The following is a 25769-nucleotide window of genomic DNA, read 5'->3' as shown; positions in this document are numbered from 1 at the left end:
TTGAGAACACTGAAAAATTCAAAGGGAGGTTCCTTTCACAACATTCCACAGTTACCTGATTATTCCTCTCGTGTGTTCTGTTAATGGACTGGGAGACTAATTTCTGACACATTCACCAACTCCTTATTTAAAGCTTTACTTTCAAGGTATGTGAAGCAATCTTTTAAGGACCAGTGTATGTTGATATCTGAAGCATTAATAAGGGATGCAACTGTATAGAAAGTGAAGGCTTTGCAGTAATTAGAGTTAAGGATTAAAAATCAGATCCTGTCATTTTCAAATACTATGAAATACCTTTTTACATGTTTGGTAAACATCCACAAAAATACCATGCCTATAATCTAAATCAGAGCAGCTGAAGGAGAAAATAAGCAACACATTTATAAAGCAGGCATCTTTTTGACTACCAAATACATCAGCTGGCTCAAATATCAGATTGCTTATTTTATTTAAAAAGCAAGGTATCTGGAGAGCTCCCCACCCAACCTCACAAATTAATTCAGAGCTTGTAAGCACAGTACATACCTCTATGTAAAATCTTTAAACTCCACAAATAGGTAAGGCCTTTAACAACCTAAATTTAAGAAAGAGAAACAGTCCAATGATGATTTTTTATCAGAAATTGTCCACATTTAAACATATAATCATTATCAACCATAATTCTTCCTTTAAAACTCTGAAAACCAATAAACATTTATTACACATCTCCCATTTCTGTGCCAGGCTCTTTGAGCATGCCAAATGTGTAAACTACAGCCCTCCTTCCTTTAATGGGCTTACAATGTTCTGAAGATAAGGCATGATGAATGAAAAAAAGGAAGGTATGTGCATGTAACATGACCTGGAAGTGCGTCTACTAAGTTCTCAGTGGTGGTGTGGGCAGGGAGGAAAGGCTTTCCTTTCTTATACTTCTGTATGTGGATTTTTTTTTTTTAAGTCGTGACATTTATGACTAAGGAAAGACATTTTTTAAAAGCTAACTAATGAAGACAATGGGTGGAGCAGAGATTGCTTTTCCTGCCCATAATCAGGAAGGCTTTACCAAAGTGCTGAGCTCTAAGTAATAGATTCAACTGATGTGAAGGAAAGAGAGGAAAGTGTTCAGGACAAGGTAAAAATATACTGTCCAAGTGCTGGGGCCATATACTCTTCAAAAGATCAAGGTCAGGAAAGACAAATGCTGAGAGACTGCTCTGGGTTAACAGAGACCAGAGACATGACAACTAAATACAATGTATAATCCTAGACTGGATGCTGGACCAGAAATGTTTATTCTTTTGGTCTAGAAAGGGTATTACTGGACAATTGGCAAAATCTAAGTTAGGACTGCTGATTAGATAGCAGTACTGTACCAATCAATGCTAATTTCCTGATTTTGATCAGTATACAGCAATGATGTGAGAGAATGTCCTTGTTCTTAGGAAATATACACCTGAAGTATTTAGGGGTAAAGAGCCATTGATGTCTGCAACGTACTCTCAAATGTTTCAGGAAAAAAACACATACCAAATATGGTTAACTGTTAACAACTGGGGAATCTGGAGAAAGCATCTTACAACCTTTCTGTAAGTTTAAAATAATTAAAAAAGAATATTTCCAAAAAATGTTTTAAATGATATTCAGGTAGGAAAGATCAAAGTATATCAAGTTGAGCAGCCTCACAAGCCAACCTGGTGGATGCAGGCATATGTATGGAGTCATATAGAAAACACTGAAAGGGCAGGTCAAAAAAATAAAGGGAGAAAATACAAACATTAGAATTAGAATGGATTTTTGATTGAACAGCCTGTGTTAAGAATAATCAGTCAAATAAGATTCTGAAAAAAAGATGTTTCTAAGACCCTAAGTATATGGGTTACAAGTGCTGCCTTCTATGTGAGAAGTTTAATCACTAAACACTTTAACAATCTTTACATAGAAATGGTTGCAAAAGGGGATGCACATGTTTTTATTCATACCCACTGACCCTGTATGCACATGAGTGTGAACTTGCCAATTTCAAGGTTGACTATTCATAATTATGTATCAGATACAATGAATGAACCACTATCACTCAAAATTTACTACCAGAATTTAAAAGTACCCACCATTACAGAAAATTTTAGGTGAGTCGGGACTATACAAACAAGGAAACCTGCCATTATGAGGAATAACTGAGTGATTTACATATTTATTTTGCAAATGATGAAAAGAAGGTTGAGGCTAAATCTGGAAGGATTTTAGTTGATCAATTAAGACTAAGAGCAATACTAAAAAGACAAATGCAAAGGGAGAAAACCAATTTCCAAATACTAAAGATTTAAAAGAAGGTAAAATCTGTATCAATTAATGCTGAGCAGAGATTAACATATTTTAATTATTTTCTTAGAGGGGGATGTACTCCTGAAAGATTTGCTAGCGAGGTATGATCATTTCCACAGTAAGTTTATATGTTTTAAGAGAACAGAATACATTTTTATAGCAAATTATTTTTTCCAGGATTTGGAGTAAGTGGCATTACAATAAAACACATATGTTCTGGACAGTAAGATAGTAAAAAAAACAAAAAGAAAAGAAAAGAAAAAAATCAAACTAGTAATAATGATAACCAACAGAGGAAGGAAAGAGGCAAAAATACTGCCTTAAAAATCAATAATGAAACAATTTTCTTTGGGTAGTAGGATGAGGCCATCTTATTTAGCATGGAAGTAATCACCTCTGAGTTTTGAAATTAAGGTTAAACTTCTCAATTTATAACCTTACTTGCATATTATAAAACCTTCCCATTAAAGATGGTTCACCACTAAAAATTGGTCCCACGAGAAATGAATAACCAGAAAACACACAAGGGGAAGGCAATCCACATATTCAGATTATCAGGCAGAAAAAAAGTGAAACAAATACTGACTTTGTAATACTTACTAAAATTACAAATCTTATTAGAGCTTCAAAAAGAATGTATGGTTCTTCCAACTTTGTCAAAATAGATTACATTTTCCTTTAGAAGCATATAAAAAGCAGTGTACAGGGAACCAGAAATCTGTCCATTGAAACTCTAGAGGGTATTATTGGTATTCAGTAGGCTAGGTTTCACAACAATGACTTGACAAAGCCTTGACACTGAAAGTACTTGTATCTGCTGTCAATCACTCACTCCTTGACATGTCAAGTGCACATCCTTTCAGGGACAACTTCAGTCAACATTAGCACTCAAAATACAGCACACAGTGTCACTGCTTCAGAAATGAGAGGAAAAACAAAATGTGCAAGGATGGCAGGGAATGGCAGGAAGGCATTCCTCTTTCTAGGAGACCACATTCAAATGGAAAGAGGATAAAAATCACTGAGCAAGTTGAAAGGCTGAAATCACCCAGTTTATGTGAATGATATTTTTTTCCTGGAAAAATATTCTCTTGCCATATATTCTATGAGAGAAAATTCAAACTACACATCCTATAAGCTGACAGGGGTCCATCCTGTAACAAACCTTGGATCTTTGGACGTCAACAGCATGCCAGGTTATTAGAACCTGGGATATAAAGCTAATTGTGGGGAGGAAGAGATGCCTAGATGTCGTTCTATGATGTGAAAGGAATCTGAAGCAATTGTATGTGTCACTCCACTCCTTTCTCATATACTTCTCTTTTTTTCCTCTTTAACCTTGTTCTTCTTTTCAGGCCTTCCTCTCCTTTTTTCTCATTCTCTTAGGAAAGCAGAGTGAAAAGAGCATGGGGCTTGGGGCAAAACAGCGCTGGGTTCAAATCTTTACTGATTATAGATAACTTTAATTTTTCTAAACCTCATCTTGCACATGTATAAAATATGATCAATAACCTACAATCTACAGAGTTTGCTATAAAGATTAAATGACATAATATTTATACATAAAACACTTCATCAACATTGGCACAACAAGGTATTCAATATACCCCTATTTCTCTCCTCTCTCCTCTGATTCTGTTGCTTCTGACGTGGTAAAGAGCACCCACGTGCTTTTTGGCCTCACGGAGGGAACTCAAAGGAAAAATGTTGATCTGTCTTCAGAACAGTAGAGGAGAGATGACCTACAAACATCAATTTGCTAGTCTTATTTTGATTGGGAGAATCCTTCCACTCATGTTTGTCAGCTGCAACAAAGACTTATCCAAGTTTGTAATCTAATCAAATTACATTAAAAAAATACGCTTTGGAAGCATTATATAAGCTTAGGCCCCAGCAGAGTTTATAAAAAGTGGCAGATGAAGAGCAAAATTATCAAAAGCATTTCTTTTACTCTGGCCACAGGCAGTTTTCATTACTATAACCTGATGAGCCATAAAAGCTAAAGATATTGGACACATTTAAGGGGGGGACCCTAATTTTTAAAAAATGTAAGGGCAAATATAAACAATGCTTTGGGCTAGCACTTCTTTTAAGTGGCTTTCACTAAAATAATTTTTGTCATATTTTTGATTAACCAATAGGTAACCTCGGTATTTGAAGCCCGATTATTATTATTATTTTTGCTGACTCCATTCACTTTGCAGGCTTCTCACTCAGTAGAATTGAGAAGACCAATGGCCTTGTGTGGAGGCTCTACACAAGATGGAGGTAAGATTTATGAAGTCCAGGAAGAGCACGCTTCTCTGACTGAAGGAGGCAGATTCCTATTTTAGCCAAGTTCAACACCTAATTGAGTATATAGAACTCATATACTTTTTTCTTTTTCAATTGGTATCCTTGCCTTTTTTTGCCCTTTACTATACGTGTTATTAAACTTTAGAGCCAAGAACTGCCAAAAGCCACAATTTCCTCTCTGAAATTAAAAGAGGAAATGAAACATTTTTATTTTCATCTAAAATAGTGATTTAAGTACTCAAATTTCATACTAAACTAATCTACCTAAACATGTAGATTAGAAGCTACTTAGCAATAGCATCAGAAAAGAAAGTTCTCCTCACCCTGGGCAGTTCACACTAATAATTAGAAAGAAAAAAGGAAAGCTGTGAATTACAATGAACTAAGACTAAATAAGTGTCCATGTTGGATTAAAGGATTTGAGCTGTCAGTTTGATGTACAATGAATGAGAAAAAGAGCCATTTAATTAAATGGTACATGGTATAATTGCTTTGTTCTGAATTAAACTGCTTAAGTTATCAGAGTGCCTTTAGTTTAGCAACTGTTTACTATTACACCACCCCATGACTTCTCTTAGACACTGTTTAGCCTGCATTATCCCAAATTTCAAATCTGGAGCTTATATAGTAATGTTAGTCTAGTTGAAATATTTCATCAATTTATGTATGAATACAGAAAACAGGAAAACTGCTTTTAATCACAAAGGGAATAAATTCCTAGATATTGCTGGTAAAAAATTTAAAAACAAAGAACACAAAAAGTCTGCAAAAATCTTTAAGAAAAAGTAGTGTTTTCTTATAAATAGTTTTAATAATTTAGACTTGAAAAGTATTTTCTAATCATAAGCCCAAAACTACAAAATATTCCCCAAACAGCTTTCTTGTTGAAGAACCTGGAAATGTTACTGGTTAGCAAGTGTACTACAGTCTCTGTAAACACATGAAAGCAGAATAGGTCACAGGTCACAGTCCCCATAAGCCTGAAGCATGTCATGTGACTATGCTGTTACTGTGGGTTGGTCTATGAAAAGAAGAAAATGCAAAAATGACAAAAGGAGAGAGCTGACAAGGCCCTGGCAGTCAACAGGGATTGAAGAAAAAGAAAACATCGTGAGGATATAAGGGGAACAGATTTGACTAGAAAGATTCAATCACCCCAGTTTCATAAAGTTGAAGCCATATATACTCACTGCTATTGCAATTCTTCCAAGGACATGCTCTGGAATTTTTCTATATACATCCAAGGATCCCCCTGTAGAGACAGATATGTTGCACTATTATAAATAAAACTACCAGAACGCTGCATTGGGCTCCTCCTCTGTGCATTCACTGTGAGAATATTTTTTTTCTTCTCTTCTTACATTGTGCATTGGATATCTAAGGTCAAATTGGTTTTTAGTCCAATTTTACTTATGACATAATATACTACCAGATGAAGCATAACTAGATATTTCCATTTTACTTCCAAGTGTATCACATACGTGTAAAAACTGAAAGAAACTAGTTAAGCATAGGCCATGACTCTCCACTTTATGTAAAATTAAATACCTACACAAAACTGAAGATCAACAGGTCAACCACATTTAGGTATCTATCTTGTGTAACAGTTTTCTCAAATGTAAACCAGGACTCTGTCTTAGAATTTTCAAATTAACTAAACAAAAGGCGGTGAATATAAGGTCCAAAATACACATAAAAAACTAATAAAGTAAAATAGTAATATTAACATCTATCTGAATGAATGTTATCCTTCAAATTAAGACAAACAATCAACCTATTCCAAAGATATTCTGTTCAAAATGGTTTGGAGTTTATTTCTTTTAAAAATTCTTTTTTTTAAAAAAAGATTTTATTTATTTATTTGAGAGAGAGAGAGAGAATGAGAGACAGAGAACACGAGAGGGAAGAGGGTCAGAGAGAGAAGCAGGACTCCCTGCTGAGCAGGGAGCCCGACGTGGGACCTCAATCCCGGGGCTCCAGGATATGACCTGAGCCGAAGGCAGTACGCTTAACCAACTGAGCCAACCCAGGTGCCCTAAAAATTCTCTTTGATACCACTTTGAAAACCACTTTATGAAGTAAAAAAGAAAAACCAATCTCCTTGTATTATTTTTCACTAAAATGGTATTCACTAACATCCTTCATCTTTACTAAATCCAGCTTTTAGCAGTTCCAAAAACCAAAACCATTAGACCGTAAACAGAAGAAGACAGAGCCACACTGTTTACTGGTTTTAAGTTTTCATCAACCTAAAAATGGGCATAACTAGCAGACAAGAAGCTATTTGATAAATATCTGTCAAATGAATCAACAGATAAACTAAAGTCCATGTGAACTTCACCAGATAGGTATAGTTGCTCTGAAAGCAGTTTCAAATGAAGAAACCACAGCAATAGTTAACATTGTTGAAAATAATTGCACAGCTTTCCCAGGAACTATTTTAAAGGAACGATATTCACTTGGAAGTATAAATTTGGGTATGGCTGTCACATTTTTCAATCTCACACAAGTAATATAATTTTAGAAAGATATGCAAAGAACTACTACTTCACTCATATTAACAATATAATTCTATGAGAGCTATAAAACAGTATGCAATAACTTTTCTTTGAGTCAAGTTGAGGTGTAGTCTTTCGTTTTTTTTTTTTTTAAGATTTTATTTATTTATTTGAGGAGAGAGAGAGAGGGAACACAAGCAGGAGGAGGGGGGAGACGGAGAAGGAGACGCCCTGCTGTGCAAGAAGCCTGATGTGGGGCTCAATCCCAGGACCCCGGAATCATGACCTGAGCGGAAAGCAAAAGCTTAACTGACTGAGCCACCCAGGCATCCCTAGTCTTTCAATTCTATAAAGGAATTATCCAGGATATTTGAGAAATAATGTCATTTCAAATCAGAGGCTAAAAATTCATATTTAATCACTTTGCTACTAGATGATTTGTAAGTATGCCTCATATGATACTAAAATGGAGCATGTTATTCTTTTGAAATGAAGTTAAGTACATTTCATAAATATGAATATTTTTACGTGTCAAGTTTTCCTAAAGCTGAACATCAGGAAAAAATTATTTTTCCTATAAAAACAAATGATATCTGTTGCATACATATAAAGCTACTGACTTTGTATTTATCCTGTTTAAAGCAGAAAAATGATCACTTCTTTAGGTAACTCTGACATGTAGTTTCCAGATTCTTAAAATAAGCTGGAAAATCACTAAATGGCTCAACTTTATGCTTTGGCTCTGGGTGCTACCTGGAAGATAATGAAAAAAAAAGACACTTCTGCAATGAACTGAACCATCTTTATTTACTAAAATAGCATTTTTATTATAGATGCAATAAAAGTGAAAATACTGTAAGAAAACATTTCATGTTCTCATTGATCTTTCAAATGAATTGGCAATTCCAAGAATAAACAGTCAAGAAGATCAAGCTTTACGGGCTGGTATTTGGAAGACTGACAAATGCAGTGTCCTGGACCAATCCCCTGTGAAGTGAAGGGAAGCTTGAGTGGCTCAACAGTAGGAGGTGCAGATCCATTCACATACACTAGGTAAGAAGTCCTGAGATTTTTTTTTTTTTACATAAGATGTAAATCAGGGTTTAATTAGCTAAACAGACAATCAATAGTCAATAAGCTAAATGGAAACGCCAAAGATTACATTACTACCCTTATTGGTAGAACAAACCAAAAAAGAATCTCATTTTGAGGTAGTTCACTGGTTTTTGTAAATATCCATTTAATTTCGGTTATATCCCACTCTCCTTAGCCACCCACATGAGTAAATCTTTATATACTGGCTTTGTGTCATCATCCTGTCCTTGACATAATTGTTAGAGATAACTGTCAAAGGCAAAAAAAAAAAAAGGATCTGGCAGATCCACTCAAAATCAAGAGTTCCTATTAAGCTTAATGCGTTCTCTTTGTGCGATTATATAATTCTTAGGCTAAAAATGAAAGATTTTCAGTTGAATTGTTACTGAGTTTTACTATCACTTCTATCTTACAAGCCTATCCCAAAAAGGCAATTCTTAAGACTCATCAAGTCACCCAACATTAGTGCTAGAGGAACATTAAAGATCAGTCCAATGACTTTATTTGACAAATGGGAGAAACTGAGTCTCAGAAAGGTAAGTTTTCTAGTCATAGCCATGAGTCAGCTGATGGTAGAGCTCAGGTAAGGTCTCACCAGCCTTTGAAGTCCCAGAACTGCAAACATTTAAAAGGTTTCCCCATAACATCATAGAGCTTAAGAATCACATGTGAACTTTTTTACAGTTTAATATAATGTGATATTACCATTACTCAGATAGTTTAATCTTAGTTGAGACATTGGTATTCAAGGCATTCAGAAACTCATTTCTATGTTGCACAGTTGGTTTGAACCTTATATTCGTGATTCTAAGGGGACATCACTGGTTTGCTCTCTGTGACCTGTCATGTCTCTGTGTTCCCTGGCCTCAGATCACCCCTAGCCAGTCATTTCATTGCACACCACTATCCACCATAGGAACCAGGAGGAAGAGTGCTAAAAATAGATTAGCAAAAAACCCCATCTCAACTGCCAAACTATATACTTCTCTTGATGAATTAGGGCTATCATTTTCATGCAACTAAGCCAAAAGGATTCATGGCATAAGGTCTGTGCTTAACCTAATATGGGGCTAAAATATAAAGTAGTGTCTCGCATGTAGGATAAACACAAATATGTAGTAAATGAACTTCTCAAGAAACAACAATACTGTCATATTCATCCCAAAATTTTCCTTAAAATGGTTTTTAATTGATTATCAATACTAATAAAATTAAAATCTGGAACCATAAGCAGAAATTTCAGAAGAAGCTCTTTTAGCTTCTGTTAGATGAAAAAATAAAGAGCCCTTTCTTTCAAGTACTCAAGGGAGTACTTGATCCTCTCTTTCTTTCTCTACAACATGGGTTTTTGGGGAAAAAAATGTTATTCCCAAGATGGCAATCCAAAAACACAGGCATATATTCTGAGATGCTATATTTGAGCATATCGGAGGACATTGTTTTACTCAATGTAGGCATATCATGTCACTCCCTTATTTGAATCCTTCCAATGGCACCCTAATTCAGACTAAAAATGATACACAACTTCCTTACATGGCCTACACAATCTAGCTTCTGCCTACTTCTCTGGCCCCTTGTCCAGCCCCAGGGCCTCTCATCACTACTCACTAGTCACTCTGGCCTTCTTGAGGGGTCTTGATTATATCAAGCTTGCTCCCACCTTGGTGCATTTCTACTAGATACTACATCTTCCTCAAAGATGTTCCCCATGACCTTCCCTGAATGGTTCATTGACATTAAAGTCTCTGCTAAAATGTCACTCCCATAAAAAAGCCATCCCTGACCATCCTCTCTAGCTCCTCCTCTCCTATAGTGATCAACTGCCCTGCTTTATATTCTAATGAGACTTCTCCCTCTCAGAGAATGTACTGTGTGTTTCTTCTGAGCCTCCCCTTCTAGAATTTAAGTGCCATAATGACAGGAATTAAGTCCTATTCACTAGTGTATTCCCAGGTTTAGAACAATGTCTGAAGGAAAGTGCTCAATAAATATTTGGAAATAAAGGACTAATATGAGGTTAAAATAGAATCTACACTAAAGGAATAGTACTAGGGTTGGGAGAAAGTTGTCAAGAAGTTTAACTGCAATGGGAAGGGAAGAGAAGAAATGATAGAGGGCAGTACATAGTTTTTGGTCCATATATTTTTAGGGTACATTTTGCTGTGTTATAGAGAGGGAAGATCCAAAAGAGAGAGAGGGTGACTGGTGGAGAGAAATCCACCAAGTGGATGCGCATGTGGAGGGACTGACCTCGTGCAGCCCTTCATGTGCAAGGAGGGTCAGGTGGGTGCACGTGTGGCTAAGCTACAAGTGGAAGCACAAGAAAATGTGAGAGCTCACATGTGAAAATCTACGTGATCTCTGAGGGAGAAAGGAGGAGGTCAGATCTGGGAAAGGGTAATAAAATTTTAGGATAGTTGATGTGGTAAATAACAGAAAGATAGGAACTGGAGAACAATCTGCAAAAAGTGGGAAATTTCAGTGTTCAGGGACTGATTAGCACGGAGTAAAGGGAAGCTGCCAAGGAACAGTAAGAGAGGGGCTTTAGGCAGCTCAAGTCTAGAAAGGAGTCATCTCAAAAAAGACAGTTAAATTAGATAAAGTGAATGTTTTAAGGTAAGGAGTTAAAGTATTGAAAATGTGTTATCTTTGGGTGCCTGGGTAGCTCAGTCGGTTAAGTGTCTGACTCTTGGTTTTGGCTCAGGTCATGATCTCAGGGTCATGAGATCGAACCCCACATAGGGCTCTGCGCTCATCCAGGAGTCTGCTGGAGATTATCTCTCTCTCCCTCTTCTTCTGCTCCTCTCCCTGCTCTCTCTCTCTAAAATAAATACATAAAATCTTTTAAGAAATAAAAGGGAGTCCTTCAGATTGAAGGAATTTCAGAGGAAAGTTACTAGACAGTAACTCAAATTCACACACAAAAATACAGTACACTGGTAGAGGTTACTATATAGGTAAATATAAAAAACAAGATACATGTATTTTTTGTTTGTAAGTCTTTTTCTCCTATCTGATTTAAAAGAGAACTGCAGGAACGCCTGGGTGGCTCCGTCATTGGGCGTCTGCCTTTGGCTCAGGTCATGATCCCAGGGTCCTGGATCGAGCCCCGCATCGGGCTCCCTGCTCAGGGAGTCTGCTTCTCCTCTCCCACTCCCCCTGCCTGTGTTCCCTCTCTCGCTGTGTCCCTCTGTCAAGTGAATAAAATCTTTAAAAATAAATAAATAAAAAATAAATAAAAGAGAACTGTAAAAAGCAGTAAGTATAAATCTGTGTTAATAAGCATACAACTTATAAAGATGTAACTTACATGGCAATAACAGCATAAAGGAGAGGGGAAGAATGGAGCTGAATAGAAGCAGTGTTTTTATATAATTGAAAAAAGTTGATATCAATTTGAACTAAGTTGTTACAAGTTAAAATATTAATTATAATCTCTAGGAAAACCAAAAATATAACTAAAAAAAATAGTAAAACCACAAGAGAATTTAAGCAATACATTAAAAAATATCTAACATAAAATAAAGCAGTAATGGAGAAACAGAGGAACATAAAAGATGTAAGACGTAAAGAAAGCAAGTAGTAAAATGGCAGATATGAATCCTATCTTGCTGGTAATTATATTAAAGATTTAGTTATTATTTTGGGAGGGAGGAGCAGAGGGAGAGGGAGAGAGAATCCCAAGCACACTCCACGCTGAGCACAGATCTGACATGGGGCTCCATCTCATGACCCCAAGATCACGACCTGAGCCAAAACCAGGAGTCACTTAATTGACTGCACCACCCAGGCACTCCTGGTAATTATATTAAATGTAAATGAATTAAATACTGACAGATTGGCAGAACAGATTTAAAAAATGACCCAACTCTATGTCTACAAGAGATGCACTTTAGATTCAAAGATTCAAATAGGTTGATGGCCAAACAATAGCAAAAGATATAATAAGCAAATAAGAATCAACAGAGAGCTAGGATGACCATACTAATATTAGACAAAATAGACTTTTAGACAAATACAGTGACTAGAGACAAAAACATTTTATAACGATAGAAGAGTCAATCCATCGTGAAGATATAACAATTATAAACACATACACACCTAACAACAGAATAACAAAATATGTAAGGGGACATCTTGGGGATTGGATTATTCTCTTCTTTTGTTCATATATTTCTATAGTTCTTTTTAAGACTCTTTTCTTAAAGATTTATTTGTTTATTTGAGAGAGAGACAGAGAGAGAGCATGGGGGGGGAGGGTCAAAGGGAGAGGGAGAAAATCTTAAGCAGACTCTGTCCTGAGCACAGAGCCTGATGTGGGGCTCGATCTCACAACCCTGAGATCATGAGCTGAGCTGAAATCAGGAATCGGATGCTTAACCAACTGAGCCACCCAGGCACCCGCATGATCATTTCAACAAACACAGAAAACCACTTGACAAAATCTAATGCCTTTTCATGATAAAAACACTCAACAAACTTGGAAGAGAAGGGAACTCTGACAACTCAATAAAGGACATCTACTAAAAACCCACAATTAATACCACACTTAATACTGAAAGACTAAATGCTTTCCCTCTAAGATCAGGAGCAAAAGAAAGATGTCCGCTCTTACCACTTCTACTTGACACTGTACTGAAGGCTATAGCCAGGGTAGTTAAGCAAGGAAGAGAAATAAAAAGCATCCAGATTGGAAAGAAGAAGTAAAACTACATCTATTTGCAGGTGCCATGATCTATATAGAAAACCCTAAGGAATCTACGAAAACCTATTAGGGTTAAGAAACAAGTTTAGCAAGGTAGCAGGATACAAGATCAATATACAAAAATCATTTATATTTCTATACACTAGCAATGAATAATTAAAAATGAAATTAAAAGTTCAATATACAATAGTGTCAAAGAATATTTAGGAATAAGTTTAACAAAATAACTGCAAAACTTGAACACCGAAAACTATAAAACATTACTGAAAAAAATTAAAGAGGATCTAAATAAATGGAAAAGACAGTCTGTGTTCATGGAGTGAGGGAAGACAATATTGCTAAATTGGCAGTACTCCCCAGATTGATCTACAGATTCACCGCAATCTGTATCAAAATCCTAGCTGGACCTTTTTTGGTATGTGTGCAAATTTAGCAAGTTGATTACAAAATTCATATGAAAATGCAAGGGACCCAGAATGACCAAAATCATCTTGAGAAAGAATAAAGTCGGAGTGCTCACACTTCTTAATTTAAAACTTACCACAAAGCTCAAATAATCTAGAATAATAAAGTAAAAGCAAGAAAGTGCAGTCTGGTACTGCCACAAGGATGGGCAAATAGATCAATGGAACAGAATCAAAAGCCCAGAAATACATTTCATGGTCAATAAATTTTTGACAAGAGTGCCAAGAAAATTCAATGGGAAAGAATAATCTTAACAAATGGTGCTAGGACAACTGGATATTCACATGCAAAAGAATGGATTTGGACTCTATACCATATACAAAAATTAACTCAAAATGGATCAAAAACTTAAATGTAAGAGTGAAAATTCTAAAGCTCTTAGAAGAAAACAGGTGTAAATTTTCAACAGTTTCTTACATATGACATCTAAAGCACAACCAGCCAAAGAAAAAACAGATGAACTGAACTTCATCAAATTTTAAAACTTTTGTGCTTCAAAGGACACTATCAAGAAAATTAAAAGACAACTCACAGAATGGAAGAAAATATTTGCAAATCATACATCTGATAAGAGTCTAGTATCCAGAATATAAAAAGAATTCTTACAAACTCAACAATAAGAACACAAGTAACCCATGTAAAGATAGACAAAGGATTTGAATACACATTTCTCCAAGGAAGATATACAAATGGACAATAAGCACAGGGAAATACTGTCAAAGTCATCAGTCATTAAGAAATCTAAATCAAGGGCGCCTGGGTGGCTCAGTCGTTAAGAGTCTGCCTTTGGCTCAGGTCATGATCCCAGGGTCCTGGGATCGAGCCCCGCATCAGGCTCCCTGCTCAGTGGGAAGCCTGCTTCTCCCTCTCCCACTCCCCCTGCTTGTGTTCCCTCTCTCACTGTGTCTCTCTCTCTCTGTCAAATAAATAAACAAAATCTTAAAAAAAAAAAAAGAAATCTAAATCAACACTAAAGAGATACCATTTCTCACCAGGCTATAATAAAAAAGACACACAGTAACAAGTGTTGGCAAAGATGTGGAAAAAATTGGAACCCTCATACATTGCAGGTGTAAAGGCAAACTGGTGTGAAATAGAATGGAACAGTTTGGCAGTTCCTCAAAAAATTGCACATAGAGTTACCATATGACCCAGCAATTTAACTCCTAGATATATACACTCAAGAGAACTGAAAACGTATGTCCACACAAAAACTTGTACACAAATGCACAGAGCAGCACTATTCATTAACAGCCCAAAAGTGGAAACATCCCAAGTGCCCATTAACTGATGAATGAATGAAGAAAATGTGGTACGTCCACGCAATGGATTATTTGGCTATAAAAAGGAATAAAGTACTGATACATGCTACAACATGGATAAACCTTAAGAACATTATGCTGAGTATAAGAAGCCAGACACAAAGGCCACATACTGCATGATTCCACTTACATAAAAAGTCCAAAATAAGGAAATCTAGAGACACAAAGTAGATTAGTTGTTGCCACAGATCAGCGGAATTAGGGAAGAGTGAGTGGCTGCTAAAGCCTAAGGAGTTTGTTTCTGGGGTGATTAAAAATGTTTTGGAATTAGTGATGATGAGGATGCACAACCTTGTGAATATACTCAAAACCACTGAATTGTATACATCAAAATGGTGACTTTTATGGTGATTAAGTATGCCATCTCAATAAATACATATTTTAATGAAACTGAATTTAGAACACATGATATACCTTATTATACTATCAAGGTACCAATGTTGGCTTATTAAAAAGTCTTCCAAGGCATGAACTAGTTGCTTTAGTAATATACTGAGAATCCCCCAGATGAACTATGTATATTAAAAAAATGTTGCATTTTAATGCGCTAGACATTGAAAAACTGATATATAAAATCTAAAGATTGCTTTGATTTATTTATTTTATTTTATTTTTTTAAAGATTTTATTTACTTGACAGAGAGAGACAGCGAGAGCAGGAACACAAGCAGGGGGAGTGGGAGAGGGAGAAGCAGGCTCCCCACCGAGCAGGGAGCCCGATGCGGGGCTCGATCCCACTGGGATCATGACCTGAGCCGAAGGCAGACGCTTAATGACTGAGCCACCCAGGCGCCCCAAGATTGCTTTGATTTAAAATGGGTAAATAACAATGATGACATCATTTCAGGGATAGGGTACCAAGAAATCTGCATTTTGCCAAAATATTCAGATCAAGAAAGAGCAACATAGAAATGAATGAAAAATACAGATGAAAGGAAAGGGCTAGAGTCCTAAGAAAACTAAACGCATCTTGGCTAAACAGCTGTGTTGAAAAACAATTTCTTATCTTGCTATTAAGAACCGATTTCTTTCTAAAAGACACAGGACATTGGGTTAATAGATTTCTTTGAAAGAAAATCTGTTTTGGCTATTGAAACATTAAAAGAACAGAACATCTGTTTTGCAAGTAAGGACAGATTGTATGGAAGAATCAAATATCAAACCACCAGCATTTAATCTGTTCTATTTAAATTTTCAATAAAAGTAAATGAAATTACATTCTTGAAATTATAGCTCAGCTGTAAATATTTAACACCAGGAACCTCTAACACTGAGACGTTTAGAGTATAAAGGAGGTAATTATTAGTATATTTTAATTATTTTTAATTCTACTTGACATCTATATCAGAACCAGGTTATAAGTACTCTACTTCCCGAATCATTTTTAAAATATTGTAAGAGGGAAAACTCACCATCCATGAATTCTGTACATATTGAAATCCTGTTTTCTACGAAAAATGCACCATAAAACCCTATGATATAAGATGAATCACACTGTAACAAAAATAAGACAAAGGTAGTTAAACAAACAAACCTGCAAGACAATACCGTAAGATGCTTTATGAGGAAAAAATGACCAAAAAAAATTACCTTATAAAGAATTTCCAATTCAGACATAATTTGCTTCTGAAGTTCCAGTGTAATATCTAGCAGTATGACCTAAATACAGAAAGGAATCAACATTTACACATATATTCACCTTTAAATTAAATACAGCTATACTCACTATGAAATATAAAAAGGAAAAAATACAGTGTCTCCTCTCTTCATTGCCCCCTTCTTCTCCTCTCCACTATTCTAACCCTCAGGAGTACAAACTGTACCCACATCTGCCTAACCCTTTGCATTGGGGGAGGTGGTATAGAAGTGATTGATGGGACCACGGAAAAAGCCAGGTCTCAAAGGTCAGCATTAATGGCTTTAAAAGTCAGTTAAGTTATAACACCCTTAATTTATATACCCTATTTTGGCCACATTGGTTATTTCCAGAAAAGGAAGAAAGGAATGACTCTGAAACCATTAAAAAAAAAAATTGTCTTGTAATTCAGACACTAGGTGATAAGCAGAGAGGATGATGAGTAAAAATGACATTTAAAGTAGGTTTTTTAGTTATGAGAGAAATAAGGAGCTTTAAAAATACATCATCTTTTTATATTTTTCAAAGTCATGTTTCTTTGCTAATACTATAATAAAATGCTGGAGCTTGAAGGAGCCACAGAAATGATTTCATTTAATTCTCTTGTTTTAAAGGAGGAAAGCAAGGTGCTGAGAAGCCACACAGCCTGGCAATGTCAAGGTCCCTCCCTGATTCCCAGACACCTCTTAGAATGTCCTGGCGGTTTATGGTTTTTCCTTAAAGCATCAACCACTGAGGAAGATTGGTAACATGGAAATGTAAAACAATTTACAAACTTACTTAGAATAAGTTCTAGTTTATTTCAAACACTTGTTTCTTAAGAAAGGAGACCGTCAACTGTTCAAATTTTACTTAACAGTTCAGTGAAGCCAATTCAAGGGAAATTGTTTTTACTTAAAAAATTGCTGTGGGGCGCCTGGGTGGCTCAGTCGTTAAGCACCTCCCTTCGGCTCAGGTCGATCCCCGGGTCCTGAGATCGGGCCCCCATATCGGGCTCCCTGCTCTGCAGGAAGCCTGCTTCTCCCTCTCCTTCTAGCTTTTACCCTATCATTGTCTCTTCTCTCTCTCTCTCTCTCAAATAAATAAATAAAATCTTAAAAAAAAAAAAAGACAGTGCTGAGAATAAGAGAATAAAATAGGTGAAAGATAATTTTTAAGATTTGTGGCAGAGTTTCTGACTCTAGACGTTTCTAGATAAAAACTTAACATTCACAATTACCATGATAGTGCAGTTATACACCAGGCAACACTGAAACAGATTTTGTATTACAACCTCAGAATATATGCACTCACAGTGGGAAAAAAACCCCATAAATTATGAATTGCAAACTGCTGATAGAGCACGGAAAGAAAAGGGACAATTTTGAAACACACGTTCTATAGTACTGACATCCAGCTGGGGGAGGGGAAAGTGAGGGGGGAAAGGCATGGCCAGTTTCTATCAGGAGTTTTTGCTTTAGGGTTATTTATAAAAGCTCTCACTAAACTAGATTGTAAGTGTAATACAAAACTGCCGAGAAACATTTAAACATTTCTCTCGATCAATAGTCATTTGCCAACAATATTCACTTACATTTTTGTTCCTGTATAAAACTTAGCGGCAAAATAAATTCATCTAGTGTTGTTTCAATTCCATGCCATAAAATATCAGAACTATTCACACCACTATGTCAGATGCAGGGACTCTTTCACCCCAAAACTCTATGAAAAGGAATGAACTTATTATTTACCTCAGAGCAGTGGTTCTCAACCCTAGCTGCATATTATTATTACTTTTATATAAAGGTATTTATATCAATACATGAGAGTACTTTAAACAAATCCTGGTGCACAGGCCTTACCCCAGAAGAACGGAATCAATTGTGGGTTGGGCCCACATCTTGATATTCTTAAAAAACTCTCCACCTGATTTCTAACCCATACTAAGGTTGAGAACCACTTATCTAAGGTTTCGAAAATGCCATTTATTCAGTACTCTGTATGACTGCTAAGATATCCTGCATCTCCAGGCCCCCAATCCAGAAACGGCAGGATTCCACATAGTGAGCCAACACCTTGCAATTAACCCCAAACTACTGGCTGTAAACATATCATTCCCTTGATCAAGAACCTTAATTAGGTGTCCATGGCCTAGCATAACATTAAAACTATAGCACAACATTCAAAGAATTCTTCCACAATCTAGTTATTCCAACTCCTCCCACTGCTCCCCACTGCAAACCCAATTCTCATGTGAAGCCAGATGATATGAAAGGCAGCTATGCTCACCACCATACCACCAACTCAGAAACTAGGTGCTTTGTACTGGTGATCCACACACAGGTCCTATGCTTTCCCCACTTTGTCTTTGCTCTTGATGTTCCCTCCACTGGAGGTATGCTTGCTCACTCCACCCCACAGTTACTAATCATAAAACCTTTCTTATCTTTTGGACCCAGCTTGAATGACACCACCACCACCTCCATGAAGCCAGCCCCAAAGCCCTCTATCAGAATTTATCTCTAGCTCTGGCCCTTGACAATGCCCCTTCTCACATTCTACCTTGGCATTCATGCCTATCTCCTAAAACCACAAGCCTAGAGAGTAAAGTGGTTATAAGCCCCATGAAGGCAAGCACTGGGTCTTGGGCATCTTTCTCTGGTCCCCCTGCCCCTACACCCAGCACCCAGCACAGGGTCTTTCTTACAGCAGTGCCCATTAAGTGATGTGGGATTTAATTAAAGTGCTCCTTACAACCGTAATCCTCTAAATCAGAAGCTGTTTCTAGACAGGAAGGAGGTGGATTGCTTGATTTCTACAACTGAATTTAACACTGAAGACATAAACACCAAAATAAATAAAAGTGCCACACTTGACCTAAAATGTAGCAAGTAATACTGTATTTGTGGGGCCAATCCACTGCATTCTAGTGGGTCTTGATCATTCCTGGTATTTGTTATGGGCCAGAATAGCGGAGATTCCATAATGGTGCAAAAGTGAATAAAGTAATTTCTGGAACTTAAGAGGGAAAGTAAAATTCACCTTAAAATAACTCTAGTGAAATGCTCTTCTATTTTCTGGGAGACTTGGTACTCTAGGTAGAAGGTTAATTCTCCTTCCCTTGGGCATCCCTGGGAGTGAGCTTTTAAACTGCTAAAAATAAGTCCAATTCCTTATTTGAAAGCAATGGAAAAAAGCATGGCAAATTCTAATTTTCTTTTTAAAGTACAAGGAAAGTATGGACTCCCTGAGTCTTCATTATTACTGTGATTTTTTTCTTCCTTAGGAAGAGCTCAATATTTCAAACTGGAAAGGATCTGCACATGAAGCATTTCAGGGAGAAAGGGTTAAGTGAGAAACTAAAATACCTGGGTGCATTTCTGCTGCTCTCCACTACACCTCCAGGACAAATAAGGATGAGTTGTCAAGTTAAATATAAGCAGTCAAGTGACTGAATTATAATTTACTCTGTGCTCAATTTAAATTAGTGTGAGGCTATTAAAATATACAGTATAAATACGGCAATTCATCACAAGCTGTCATGGATGACTTCATTTATTTGCTGGAGTGGCATACACTCCACTAAAGGGAAGGAGAGCAAAATCACAGGTCAAATTAAGCCTCTATTCTGTTTTAATTCGCTTATTTAATCTGTGGCGACATAATTGTCTTTTACAGTATGTACAACTCAGAAAGGAAATTTGGGAGGATTACAGTCAGTATACAAATGATTAATCAAATGGTCCATTTAAATGCTAGTTTAAAAGCAGCAGAAACCCAAAACAGTCAAAGAATGATAATCAGCACATGCTATATACAAGCTAAGAAATTTCCTCTTAGGTGACTTTCCCAATTAGAAAATAAAAAATATTAGGAAATCTGTTAGGCTGTACTTTGAAAGATTTTTATAGAATACATTTATGATACAAAAAGGGTTCTGTTTGCCAAGATGGCTAACATTATTTTTATTTGTTTTCTGCTCTACTTGTTTGCAACTACCTTGCCTACTACCTCCACCCCCGTCCCCCAATAAAGTGAGTTAGAAACACATTTCATGAATTACAGTCATTATCAAATGGTTATCTTTGGTTAGCATTTTTCAAAATGTTCTCTTGAAGGTAGAAATTTTTCTAAATTCACTGGTATAAAATAAAAATCCAAGATATTTCTATTCTTCCCCAAATTCAACTTGCTTTTTAAAATATCTGGTGATGTTTTCCCACCTTTGAAGTTTGAAAGGGGAAACACTACAATATTCTTTTATTAGTCTAAAAAAGTAAGAACATTTAGAAGTACAAAAAAATAGAAGTATTTTGAGTAGGAAGAGAAAAGTAATGGATTTTCAAGGACTCTCATCTAATTACTCCCATAGACATTCAAAGTGTTGGTCCAACTGACCACTTGGCTTGGAAAATTAAATTTCCCTCATCATTCTATGCAGGCATCAGAGCCCTGCAGGTGATTCTGTTTAGACAAGGACTGTGATTTGCTGCTCTTCGCAATCCCTCTGTGACATGAGGTAGCCCTGTTTCACAGCTGAGGTCACGGAGAGGTTCAAGTGACATGCTTCAAGTCACACAAAAGTCAGGAGAGGGTCAGGAAAAGATCAAATGCACTTCTAACTCTTAACCTTTCATTTCACCCTTTAATAAAAAAAAAAAAAAGCTAAGAACTACTCTGGGTGAGAGCAATGGTCCATACAAAGAACACTATGGTTTATTTTGTATGTGAGCTGAACCTACTTTCAAGATGGTGCTTCAAAAGATGAATGAATGAAGAACAAACGAAAGAACCAAATTTATTTATTTAGTCATTCAACAAATGATGTGTTGAACATCTAGTTATTACATGCAATCCTCTAAGCCCAAATGCAAGGTTCTGCATGATTCAATGAGTAAGACAAGAAGATAAATAAGATCTGTTCTCTACTTACAAAGAGATTTGAATGTAAGGACAGAAATGCACATGTATATTAATAGCAAAATACAAGGCAGTATGTGATAACAGCCGTAAGAAACACATACAGAGAATTCTAGAGAGGTTCAAAGGAGAAAGTGAGTGAGTGATAGATAGACCATATGTGACAGGATTTATCTACGTAAGTTCAATAGAGGAGTGGGCTTTGGAGCTGACCCTTGAAGGGTGTTAAGAATTTTGATAGGTAGAGACATGGGTGAAGGCATTCTAATTAGAGAAAAATACATGAATCAAAGTTTTGAAGTGTGAAAGTACCTGGGTTCAGATAAAGCAAAGAGTTCAACTTAAAAGAAGCATGGCATTCAGACACATAAGATAATGCTATAAAAAGTAGGCTGATGACATACTGTGCAAGATCTTGAGTTTCATCCCATAGAGTTTTAAGTTTAGTTGGGAGTAATATAGAGCCTTTGAAGACTTTTAAAAGGGAAGATATGTGACCAGAACTATGCTTTAGGAAGCCAAATCTAAGGACAGTGAGCAGCAATATAGTACACAGGTTGAGAGCATGAACTTGGGGCAAGACTTTCCTGACTTCAAATACTAGTTTTATTAGTTATGAGACCTTCAGCAAGCTATTTATTAATTAATTCATAATTAAATGAGGAGAGGGTACGCTTATTAGCACAGTATAAATGATCAATAAATGGCAACTTCCGTTTCTGAGAGAACACTTTAAACTCTGTTCAAAGTCTGACAAGAGACAAAACAAGCATCTGGACTGGAGAGGTGACAAGAAAGGAATAGATCCAAAATAAAACCAAACCAAACCCAGAAAAATTAACAGGTGTCCGGACGTTGACAACAGTTAAAACAGGATAATGATCCTTGAGAGATGGAAAACAAATAAGAGGAGCCTTATGATTTGTCTAGCTTACTGACTAGAGAGTGTGCAGGCTCCTGGACAGGGTGGGAATTCCAGGCAAAGCTCAGCCATCTCCCTATGTTGAGGAGATGGAACTGGGGGCCTGAGGAAGCCAAGGCAGCTAGAGCTCCCTGGCAGAAGACCAAAGGGAGAGGGCTCTGGGGGTCTGCCAAGGGGCCCCTGGAGTCTTTAGTTGATTAATGATCAATCGGTACCTGGATGTCAGGAGACTGAGGGCAAGGGAAGAACCACCAGAAAGGACTAGAGGAAGCAATCTCCAGACCTCACAACAGGCAGAAAGAGTTTGTGTTCCCACAAGGGAAGGTGGAAAACCTCCTAACTGTCAGAGCACTGGTAGAATACACAGAAGACTGTTGCCTTAACTGAGTGGGGTAAATTAGCTCTCAATTAACCACTGGGTTGGTCCCATCTAATAAAACTTAAAAGCAAGTCTTGAAAGGATCAAACTGTTTCAAAGTCACTAAATAGCATCTCAGAATAAGCTCAAGAATATTTATGCAAAAAAATCTAGTGTCTATGACGCATGACTACCATCTAATCAAAAATGATAAGATTTTTTAAAAATAAGAAAATACTGGGCACCCAGGTGGCTCAGTAGGTTAAGCGGCTGACTTCTAATTTCGGCTCAGGTCATGATCTCAGGGTCCTGGGATCGAACCCTATGTCTGGTTCTGCACTCAGTATAGAGTCTGTTTCAGGATTCTCTTTCTCCCTCTGCCCCTCCCCCAACTTGCTCACTCTCTTTCTCTCTAAAATAAAAATAAATCTTTAAAAAAAATAAGAAAATATAACCCAAAATGAGGAGAAAAAGCAATCAGTCAAAACTGACTCCAAATGACACATGATGGAATTAATAAACAAAATCATTAATTCAGTTAATTATATTCCACATATTCCATAACTACATTACACACATTCAGGAAGATAGAAGGAAAATTGAGCGGGTTAAGACATGGAAGATGTAAAAAAGATCCATACAAACTTTTAGGCATAAAAAGTTCAGCGTCTGAAATGAAAAATACAATGGACAAGATTAATAGATTACACAACGCAGATGAAAACTTGAGTATCTGACAACAGAAACTACCCAAAAATGAACCATTAGAGAGAAAAAAAGACTAAAGCAAACAACAGAGCATCATTCTGCTGCAGGGCAACTTCAAGTAACCTAATACATATGCAATTTAAGTTCCGAAGTTGGGGGAGGAGGGATAATGGCTAAAATTTTCCCAAATTTGGATGAAAGCTAAAAATCCACAGAGCCAAGAATCTCAACAAATCCTAAGTGTATTAATCAAGAAGAAAATTACATAAAAGCTCATTATCATCAAACTGCATAAGACTAGTGATAAAAAAAAAATCCTAAAAGCAGCCAGAGAAGTCAGTTCTAATGTGTAAAATAATAAAGATTTAAAATGACAGTAAGCTTTTCATTGGAAAGAACACAAACCAGAAGACTGTGAAACAAAATCTTTCAAATGGTGAAAGAAAAAGAGTGATCAAGCTAGAATTCTCTATCTGGTGAAAACATCTTCCAAAAATGAAAGATCAAATATACATTTTTCAGACATGCAAAAGGCAAAAGAATTCATTACCAGTAGGCTCATGCACTATAAGAAATGTAAAAGAAGAAAGTCCTTCAGACTAAAGAAAAGATGGTACCAGATGAAAGTCTCGATCTACACAATTGAATGAAGAGCACTGGAGTTGGTAAAAACAAGAGTAAATATGAAAGAAATCTTATTGTACTTTTGAAATGTCTTTAAAAGACAAATAATTGTCTAAATAAAAAATAATAACAATGCATTCTGGGGTTCATAACATATGAGAAACTAAAATGTATGATAAAAACAAACAAGTTGAGGATGAAGGAAATGAAAAGTATACTATCACAAAGTTCTCATACTATAGATAGTGGTACAATATTACTTGAAGGTAGACTATGATAAATTAAAGATATATACCTGATAAATTAAATATTTATATTTTTATATAAAGATAAATTAAAGATATATATAAAGATACATAACTCTGAAGCAACCACTCAAGAAAAAGGACATACAGACAGAATATAAAATAAAGAGCAAGATGACAGAACTGAATCCAGCCACAGCAATAATCACATGAAATGTTAATGGTCTAAATGCCCCAATTAAAAAGCAGAAATTATTAGAATGGATTAAAATACCAGACCCAACTGTATTCTGGCTACAAGAAATTTATCTCAAATAAAAAGACACAACAGGTTAAAAGTAAAAGGCTATATCATGTTAACATAAGCTGCAGTAGCTGTCTATATTAATATCAGACAATGTAGATTTCAGAGCAAATATTACCATGGCTAAAGAAGGGTCACTTTTGTAATGAAACAATAAAGGTGCCAATTCATCAAGAAGACATAATAATCCTAAATACATCTAACAGATCTTCAAAAAACATGAAGAAAAAAATGATAGAACTGCAAGGAAAAAACATAGACAAACCCACAATTATTGCTGAAGATTTCAACACCCATCTTTCAATAGGTGACAGAACAAGCAGATAAAAAACAGTAAATATACAGAAATTTTGAACAATGTCAGTCAACTCGATCTAATTGACACTCAAACAACACCCTATACAACATTTTTTTCATTTGCACAGGAAACACCAAAATAATTAATGTTCTGGGCCATAAAACAAATCTGAATACATTTAAAATAATTCCAATTATACAAAGTATGTTCTCTGACCACAACAGACTTAAATTAGAAATCAATAATGAAAAGATATCTGGAAAATCTCCAAATATTTGGAAACTAAATAACATACTTTAAGATCTTTATTTTTATTTTTTTAAAGATTTTATTTATTTATTTGACAGAGAGAGAGAGAGAGAGAACAAGCAGGGGGAGCAGAAGAGGGAGAAGGCGGGTCCCCGCTGAGCAGGGAGCCCGATACGGGACTCGATCCCAGAAACCTGGGATCATGACCTGAGCTGAAGGCAGATGCTTAACCAATCTGAGCCACCCACGCGCCCCACTTTAAGATTTAATTAAAAAAAACAACTGCCTGTTTTGAAGAAATGTGCCATTTCTTTCTCTCAGAGCATGACTATTAAATAAGTTACATGGTTTTTGCCTTGGCTGCTAAGAAGCTCAGGGCTAAACAAGATATTTATTTTTATTTTTTTAAGATTTATTCATTCATTTAGAGAGAGAAAGAGCACGAGCAGGAGGGGCAGAGGGAGAGGGAGAGAGAATCTCAAGCAGACTCCGTGTGGAGCGTGGAGCCTGATGCAGGGCTTGATCTCAAGACCCTGAGATCATGACATGAGCCAAAACCAAGAGTCAGATGCTTAACCAACTGAGCCACCTAGGCACCCCTAATTGTATCTACTCTTAAATCATTCATTCATTTAACTCAGATGAAGTTTAAACACAACAATCATACCTACTCTTAAATCACTCATTCAACTCAGTTTAAGCATCTAGTATGTTTTACAAATTTTATAGAATCTGGGGATATAAAGTGATTATAGTACAGTCCTCACTCTAAAGCTCAGTTTTATGGTCAGGTCGTAGTACAAAGTATATTTGTAAACACCTACTGTTTTCATTTATTCAAAGTCT

The 25769-nt window shown here is 36.2% G+C and overlaps 1 protein-coding gene across 12 annotated transcripts in view; it reads right to left on the bottom strand.

Moving 5' to 3' along the window:
• The window catches only part of MAP2K5 (mitogen-activated protein kinase kinase 5), a 246134-nt gene that overhangs the window by 137455 nt on the left and 82910 nt on the right, over positions 1 to 25769 (bottom strand). For 8 of the 12 annotated variants that reach the window (XM_027571020.2, XM_027571025.2, XM_027571023.2 and 5 more), the window contains 5 exons: positions 23141 to 23164; positions 16271 to 16339; positions 16093 to 16174; positions 5787 to 5848; positions 526 to 574 (listed from right to left, as the gene is read on the bottom strand). In XM_027571020.2, coding sequence (XP_027426821.1) covers positions 526 to 574; positions 5787 to 5848; positions 16093 to 16174; positions 16271 to 16339; positions 23141 to 23164 — 286 coding nt within the window. The remainder of the gene's footprint in view (positions 1 to 525; positions 575 to 5786; positions 5849 to 16092; positions 16175 to 16270; positions 16340 to 23140; positions 23165 to 25769) is intronic. The other 4 variants (XM_027571022.2, XM_027571027.2, XM_027571028.2 and 1 more) reach the window with 1 other exon arrangement.

Source organism: Zalophus californianus, chromosome 6 (genome assembly GCF_009762305.2).
Source record: "Zalophus californianus isolate mZalCal1 chromosome 6, mZalCal1.pri.v2, whole genome shotgun sequence".
NCBI lineage: Eukaryota > Metazoa > Chordata > Mammalia > Carnivora > Otariidae > Zalophus > Zalophus californianus.
This window is presented reverse-complemented; position numbering and strand designations above follow the sequence as displayed.